Below are 8,767 nucleotides of genomic sequence, written 5' to 3'. Positions count from 1 at the left end.
CATCTTGTGCACTCTCTACCTCTCAGTTAAGAGATGGGCAAAGTACAAAAGAGTGAAAAGCAAATTGTATTAATCTGTCAACTTGCAGCATTCTATACCAAGGCAAGTAAACAGGTAAGTGAACAAACCTTTTCCTCTCCAAACTTTCTGCTTCACTGACCTTGTGTTAAATCTCATCTTTCGCTCCATTTTCCACTAATTTTCCTGCACTCTTGCTCACCTGATGGTATCTACTTCTTGATGGTATACCATTCCACAGGCACTCTCCAGTATCTTATTCTAGGTGCCCTTTTTCAGATGTGACAGTTAAATATCGTGTTATTAAACACAACTGAGCCTAATTATAATAGGAGCAGGAATAGGCCATAATGTCCCTTGAGCCTGTTCCTCTATTTAAGTAGATCATGGTTGATCTTCTACTTCAACTTTACTCTTCCTGTCCCCATATCCCTTAATTCACTTAGTGTCCAAAAATTATAAATTATTAGCGGTTACTTTGGACCATTTCCAAGAGGGCAAATCTATGCTATATACACAGGAGCAGGATTAGGCCATTTTATCACCTCGAACCTGTTCTGCCATTCAATGAGATCTTGGGTGCTCTGTGACCTAATTGATCCCATATCCCTTAATACCTTTGGTTAACAAAAACCTACCAATCAGTTTTAGAATTAACAATTGACCTAGCATCAATTGCCATTTGCAGACAGAGTTCCAAACTTCTACCACCTGTGTGTAGAAGTGCTTCCTAACTTCACTCCTGAAAGATCTGTCTCTAATTTTTAAACTGTGCCTCCTAGTCCTAAACGCCCCAACGAACTGAAATAGGGTAGATAGAGAGAAACTATCAGTTTCCTGGTCCTTATCTGGCATCGATACACAAATAATTGCCAGTAGGGGTCACTATAATTGTAAGGAGGGGTGCGGGAGGGATAAACGAGGCGGAGCGCGCTCCGGCTGATATTCCAATGAATTTACTTACAAATGTAAAACAAAGTCACAATGACTGTATACTGAACATTGATTAGGCTACAGTTAGAGCACTGTGCGCAGTTTGGGCACCATATCATAGAAAGATCAAACCCGTTGAGACTGTGCAGTGTAGATTCACAAGTATAATGCCCAGAATCAGAAACTATAGTTATGAAGAAAGACTTGAGATACTGAGATTATTTTTGCCAGAACAGAAACCGAGGAGGAAATTTAATAAAGGTTTATTTAAAATCATGAAGGGTTTTGATAGAGTGATCAGGGATGCCCTCTGGTTGGAAATTCAGTGTCAAAAAGTTATCAATTTAAAATTCTTGCAGAGAGAGATGTTAGAAGAAATTTACATAGAAGTTTGTTGGAAGCATAGAATGTTTTACCACGGGGAGAGTTTGAAGCAATCTTTTGAGGAAAGTTTAAGAATAATATGAATAAACATTTGCAGCACAGCAGATGGCAAGAAATTGGGCAGTGGATTTAGTTTCTGATTACTCTAGCAGAGTTGGCACAGATACATTGGGACAAGTAGCTTCCTTGTAATGTTTATTTCTATGGTTCCCTTCCCTAACTCAGAGATTCTGTGGCGAGTTTACCACTTCCAACAGCAACACCAGCAAATTGAACCTGATAATTCCCTGCCTCTGTCTGGATTGATGTTTGGGAAATTTGAACGAACACGAACACGCGCACACACACAAATGATGGCTACTTTGTTGAGAACTAGAGCTGATGGAAGTATATCCCAGTCACCAGTCAATGCCTTCAGGGAGGTGAAGGAGGAAAAGTGCAGGTGGGTGGGTAGAACTTTTGTATAAACTTTAAATTTTAATCATTTGAAAAGTAATGGAGATAGCATATTCCTCCATACTGCCCTACTCACCATAGACTGGCCAACATAAAATGCTCAGATAGAATGAACTGTGCAACATCTAAAATTGTAAGTCGTCGTCTTCTTCTTTGGCCTCCTTGTCTCGAAAGACAACGGGTAAGCGCCTGGAGGTGGTCAGTGGTTTGTGAAGCAGCACCTGGAGTGGCTATAAAGGCCAATTCTAGAGTGATAGACTCTTCCACAGGCACTGCAGATAAAATTGGCTGTCGGGGCTGTTGCACAGTTGGCTCTCTCCTTGCGCTTCTGTCTTTTTTCCTGCCAACTGCTAAGTCTCTTCGACTCGCCACACTTTAGCCCCGCCTTTATGGCTGCCCGCCAGCTCTGGCGATCACTGGCAACTGACTCCCATGACTTGTGATCAATGTCACAGGACTTCATGTCGCGTGTGCAGACATCTTTAAAGCGGAGACATGTACGGCCGGTGGGTCTGATACCAGTGACGAGCTCGCTGTACAATGTGTCCTTGGGGATCCTGCCATCTTCCATGCGGCTCACATGGCCAAGCCTCTGGCTCAGTAGGGTGTATATGCTGGGGATGTTGGCCGCCTCAAGTACTTCTGTGTTGGAGATACGGTCCTGCCAGCCTGATGCCAAGGATTCTCCGGAGGCAGCAAAGATGGAATGAATTGAGACGTCGCTCTTGGCTGACATATGTTGTCCAGGCCTCGCTGCCGTAGAGCAAGGTACTGAGGACACAGGCTTGATACACTCGGACTTTTGTGTTCCGTGTCAGTGCGCCATTTTCCCACACTCCCTTGGCCAGTCTAGACATAGCAATGGAAGCCTTTCCCATGAGCTTGTTGATTTCTGCATCAAGAGACAGGTGATAGTTGAGCCTAGGTAGATGAAGTCTTGTACCACTTCCAGAGTGTGGTCGCCGATATTGATGGATGGAGCATTTCTGATGTCCTGTCCCATGATGTTCGTTTTCTTGAGGCTGATGGTTAGGCCAATTTCGTTGCAGGCAGCTGCAATCCTGTCGATGAGTCTCTGCAGACACTCTTCAGTGTGAGATGTTAAAGCAGCATCGTCAGCAAAGAGGAGTTCCCTGATGAGGTCTTTCCGTACTGTGGTCTTCGCTCCTAGACAGGCAAGGTGGAACAACCTGCCATCTGATCTTGTGTGGAGGGAAATTCCTTCTTCTGAAGACTTGAACACGTGAGAGCAGCAGGGAGAAGATGATCCCAAACAGTGTAGGTGCGAGAACACAGCCCTGTTTCACGCCACTCAGGATCGGAAAGGGGTCTGATGAGGTGCCGCTATGCTGAATTGTACCTTTCATATGGTCATGGAATGAGGTGATGATACTTAGTAGCTTTGGTGGACATACGATCTTTTCTAGTAGTCTGAAGAGACCACGTCTGCTGACGAGGTCAAAGGCTTTGGTGAGATCAATGAAAGCAACGTAGAGGGGCATCTGTTGTTCGCGGCATTTCTCCTTTAGCTGGCGAAGGGACAACAGCATGTCAATGGTGGATCTCTCTGCTCGAAAGCCACACTGTGCCTCAGGGTAGACACACTCAGCCAGCTTCTGGAGCCTGTTTAGAGCGACTCGAGCAAAGACTTTCCCCACTTTGCTGAGCAGGAAGATTCCACGGTAGTTGTTGCAGTCACCGCGGTCACCCTTGTTCTTATAGAGGGTGATGATATTGGAATTCCGCATGTCCTGTGGTACTATTCCCTCGTCCCAGCACAGGCAAAGCAGTTCATAGATTGCTGAAAGTATAGCAGGCTTGGCACTCGATTATTTCAGGGGTAATGCTGTCCTTCCCAGGGGCTTTTCCACTGGCTAGAGAATCAATGGCATCACTGAGTTCCGATTTTGTTGGCTGTATGTCCAGCTCATCCATGACTGGCAGAGACTGGGCTGCATTGAGGGCGGTCTCAGTGACATTTTCCCTGGAGTACAGTTCTAGGTAGTGCTCCACCCAGGGGTCCATTTGCTTGCGTTGGTTAGTGATCGTGTCCCCTGATTTAGATTTGAGCCTGGGGGGGGGGGGGGGGGCAATCTTCTTGATGGTTGGCCCAAAAGCTCTCTTAATGCCATCATGCATTCCTCTGATGTTTCCGGTGTCGGAGGCCAGCTGAATATGACTGCATATGTATTGCCAGTAGTCATTTGCGCAGCGCCTGGCTGTTCTTTGTGCAGCGCTTCTGGCTGCTTTAAGTGATACGGATGTTAACTCGCTGGGGGCTTTCTTGTAGTTCAGCAGTGCAATGCACAGCGGCTATGACAGGTTCCAGCTCTTCAAAGTGAGATTGAAACCAGTCTGCATTCTGCTTCACACGTTTGCCATAGGTGGTCATTGCTGAGTCATAGATGGCGTCTCTGATGTGGGCCCACTTGGTCTCAGCATCCCCTGTGGGAGTGTTTGGAAGGGCTTTTTCAAGTGAATTTCGAAACTTAAGTAACAGCTGTGGATAAGAAATTCTGCTCGTGTTGATGCACGGGCGGCCTTCTGCTTGGAGTGATGCAGCTTCTTTGGTTTGAGTCTAACCTTGCTGCACACCAGGGAGTTGTCGGTGTCACAGTCTGCACTGTGGAAGCTGTGTGTGATTTGAATGCTGTTTAAAGAGGCTCGCCTTGTGACGATGAGGTCCAGCTGGTGCCAACGACGTGATCTTGGGTGCCTCCAAGAAACCTGGTGACATGGTTTAGTATGAAAGAACGAGTTGGTGATGCAGAGGTTATGACAGGTACACAACTCAAGCAGTCTCCTGGGGCTCCTCTTAACTACAGCACATAGGTGGATCCCATTGAAGTGGTAGACTGCAGGATCCCTCACTCCTCCCCTCCCCAGTTTGGATTGAGACACTGTTGAAAATAATATCTGGAAAATAATCATGCCCACACAAATGTTAAATTAGAAGAAATTTTCCAAATTCTGGTACTCATTTCTGGCCTATTGCTAATAGTAGACCTACCAGGGTCGGCATGGGAAGCACACTCCTGTGGTTCAGATTACCCAATACACAATGAACAGACTGGATGATGCCATGGAGTGATCAGCTTTGGGTCTGCATAAAGGACTTCACTTAAAAGTGAGTTTGGGGGGTGGGGTAAAATCAAAAACTATACAATATAATTTGAAAATTCTGTAGTGGAAATTACATTAAACCTAGCATCATAAAAATACAAGTTGCATTTTCATGAAGGTAGTTATGGTCTGCAAACCTGAGGGAAAGGCTAGACCAATTAACAGGTTTCAAAGCAGAAGTACCAAAGAGGTATATTAGTTGCTGTAATGTCGCTGTTTACAACATCTAAGTCACAAAATCACTCTGCCTATGGCCTCATAATTCTTCCATTTATTGAAAGTTGTCACCACAGTGAAGCTTAGTTTTATCACACTTTTTTTTTTAAAATCAGGTTTGGTTTCACAATTCCAAAACATGCCAATTATTTCCTCATAGTAATCATCCTTAATTTAGATCATAGCACAATCCATTTCAAAGAATCCATTTTACAGATTTTTTGAATTTTAAATTTAAAAAAAAAACACCAGTACACCGGATTCCAACATTCAAACAGAATCTAAACAGTCTAAAAGATCCTACCATTACCTTACGTGAAAATTACTGACTGTTGAATTATTTCTTTAATCCCTTCCCCGCTTATTTTAAATTGTACTCCTGTCTCATACCAGTATTCATTTCTTACTTTCAATTATTTAAAAGTTGCCTCATTTTAATTTCAGTTCAACTTTAACTCTTCATTTTCAACATCTGTTTAATGGCAGCCCACTCAAAATACAGTGAGAACAGTGGAAATACACAGGTCAGTCAGCATATGAAAGGGAAAGAGGAGTTGACTTTTTGGATGGAATCCTTCATCCAAACTGTTTCAATCAATTTTTAATCTCCATTTTATATACACATAGGACTAAAACAAAGTATTAAGAGTATCACAGTGATGATTGGAGTACAAGATACAGATGTGCAATTAGTCCTTTATTTTCCATTATCAAGGTAGCATTATGGCTTGTTCACTGTGCAAAAGTGACATTTCTGATAATCTATTCTGCATAGCTAACAGGCCAATCTCCAGACCTTTGAATGAACCTACCATAAGCCAAGGGCTCAGTCCTAGGCCAATTCAGAGAACTATCACAAACTTCATAGCCAAATCTCATACCTGAAAATAAAATTTACAATTCCCTCAAGTTCCACAGTTTTCCGTGAGGCCCAAGTGAGCATGTTTTGAAAAAGGTCTTTCCAGCTATCTCCACTGGTTCTGTGACACTACACAGTGGGGTACTGAGGCATACAAACCAGGAAGGTCCAAACTTTTATCAGTCATCTGCCCCGAGTTCGCAGATCTCCAAAGGGCGGTGGCATAAGTGCCAGAACCCTGGGTTGCTTGGGGTGCTCCTGTTACCAACTACTGCAGTGTGACCCACACGGGTGAAAACGTTAGGGCTGGAATGGGTTTGGCAGCGATGCTCACATCAAATTTTGAACACTCACCTCAAAACTCGCACATTAAAAAACAGGAATCTTAGGCGAGGTAGTGAAGGGCCCCAACTAGCGATGGGAAGCACCACCTGGAATGGAAGAGTAACAGGGAGGAAAAGAAGAGCGGGAAAAACCCTGCAAGTTAATTTTTCTCACTTTGGCTGGTTCGGAGACTCAAACAGCAGCAAGTGGGAGGTCAATGAACATGTTCCATCCCATCTCAGGAAACTACTACTACTGTAAACAATGAGGTTTCACAACCCAGCATGGACACACAGGTGGTGCCAACTAACTATGTGCAAAGTCACATTCAGTGAAGTGTGCATAAACCTCTTCATTCTTCAAACTGTACACACACAGTGAACATTTATTTTAGTATTTGGAACTGATCAGTTAACAGCTGAATACAATTAGAAGCACCTGCACTCAGCCTCTTCTGTTGTGTATATCAGCACAACCAAAATGGACTGAAATGCTCTGGACAATACAGAAAGATCAAGTAATGTACATACTACTTCACAGGTACCAAATAAAAATGCATTTCCACATGCCAGTTAGGGTACAGACCAGGATTTCTTCGGTCAATTTGCTTCATTTACAGTCACTTCCAAAAGAGGAAAAAAAATATGTATAATTTAAACTTCCATGGCCAAAGCTCACTAGAATTCAAGTAACCCAAACATAATAAATTAAAAACGGATATAAAATGACACGTATTTGACAACCCTGGGGAAAAAGAAATGGTAAAACTGTGTCGCCAGATTACAAAAATCTTGCCCCGTACTGATTGGAAGAACTCAAGAAAAATGTCACTGCTAACCTGGATATGAAGTTACTATAGTGTGTATTTACACTCATAATATCCTATATATGCTGAAACAGTTATGAGCAACTCAAAGAAACCCCATCCACATGTAAAAGTTTTGGTCTGAAAACTGAAAATTAAACTACAGCAAAAACCTGCAGCTCCCCAATTTAGACCAACCTGGTTTGGCAATTGTAAGTAATTTTCGCAGTGACTGGATTTTCTCTCCTCCTCTTCCCTGTTCCTTTCCTAAGGGCACTGGCTCGTAGTGGAGTACCGCTCCACAGGTAATGCCCAGTACCTTTCTAGTAACCGTTCCTCATTGAACCTAGAAAGCAAGCATCAGCAGACTAGTTGACTGTGTCCCCAACATCCACACGGAAGTAAGGGAGTGTGGGGGGGACCACTGCCTGAATATTCTCCGTCCTAATTCTGAGGTAAAAGGCCAATTGTGGCAAGGCTAGTTAACCTCCTGTCTGTATAGTTAAGGTTGTTTTACTATCAGGGAGCTATCAGGAAAGCGTGATATTTGATAGGCAACTTACCAAAAATCTATCCTCTCTGCATCCCCAGCACCCTCAAAATGCAACAGGGCTTTGGTTAAAGGGTGAAAAATACTTTCCTTTGCTCACCCAATTAAAAAGGGGGGGGGGAAAACACTACTTTTGCTTCCCTCTCTCATTTCTGAGCAGAGTTAGGGAGCACATTTACAATTTTCTTCTGCTAATCCTTTCTGTCCCACACCCTCTTGGCCTCTCAATATTATACCTCAAGATAGTGCTTCAAGTGCAGTTTCCATATGTATTAGTTAGAAAACTTGACACCTTTTTAAAAAAGTTTTGCGTGATATAAATAAGATGTTATCTCACAGTTTGCTGGTGTATGTAAAGCAGTTGTAAGTATTTGTATGGGGATACACTGAAATAAAACTTTATGAAGTTGAGCCTTTACTTTGAATGTGAAGTACATGAAGCAATTTCCAAGAGCACTTGGGACAAGATGTCAGATATGATGTAACTTGGATCCAAAGATATATAACATTAGATATCTGTGCTGGTGTGGCTTATACTGGTTCACTTGTACCGCATTAAACTAGGCATGTGCTGTTTTAAATTAAAAACTAATTCAAGTCCCAGTGTATTCTTAACACAACTTAAAATATTACATTGATCTGTACTGCTGGCAGTCAGTGCACAAGCTAAATGCACTCAGATCCTAACCCAGTTCCCATAATACAAACATCCAGTACAAATCTGCACTGTTCATGGAATGAAAATGTAAAAAAAAATTGAACAAAAAAAAAACTATTCAATTTCTTCGAGATGAATGAAAGTTCCGTTCCCTTCTCTCACGTTTTATCAATCCTCCTTCTTGTCCTTTAAGGCACGGAGTCTCTCCAGAAGAGGAGGATGGGAATAATGCCACATGGAATACAGCCAGTCGGCAACTGGGAAACCTAGGTTATCCTTATTCAGTTTTATCAATGCAGAGTACAGGTCTGTGGCTTTTCCCAGATCCTTTGCAAATGCATCAGCCTGGAATTCAAATCTTCTGCTCAGGACAGTCAGGCTAAAGGATAACACCTATTAAAAAAAAAAAATTCACCGAATGTCAGATACAAGCTTAATCAG

The 8,767-nt window shown here is 42.9% G+C and overlaps 1 protein-coding gene across 1 annotated transcript in view; it reads right to left on the bottom strand.

Annotated features, from left to right (window-relative positions):
* Positions 1–5,187: 5,187 nt before the first annotated feature.
* zmpste24 (zinc metallopeptidase, STE24 homolog) overlaps positions 5,188–8,767 on the bottom strand; it is a 41,859-nt gene continuing 38,279 nt past the window's right edge. Inside the window, exon 10 of the mRNA XM_068011653.1 lies at positions 5,188–8,719. Coding sequence (XP_067867754.1) covers positions 8,495–8,719 — 225 coding nt within the window. The 3' untranslated portion in view covers positions 5,188–8,494. The remainder of the gene's footprint in view (positions 8,720–8,767) is intronic.

This window comes from Heterodontus francisci, chromosome 31, assembly GCF_036365525.1.
Source record: "Heterodontus francisci isolate sHetFra1 chromosome 31, sHetFra1.hap1, whole genome shotgun sequence".
Lineage (NCBI taxonomy): Eukaryota > Metazoa > Chordata > Chondrichthyes > Heterodontiformes > Heterodontidae > Heterodontus > Heterodontus francisci.
This window is presented reverse-complemented; position numbering and strand designations above follow the sequence as displayed.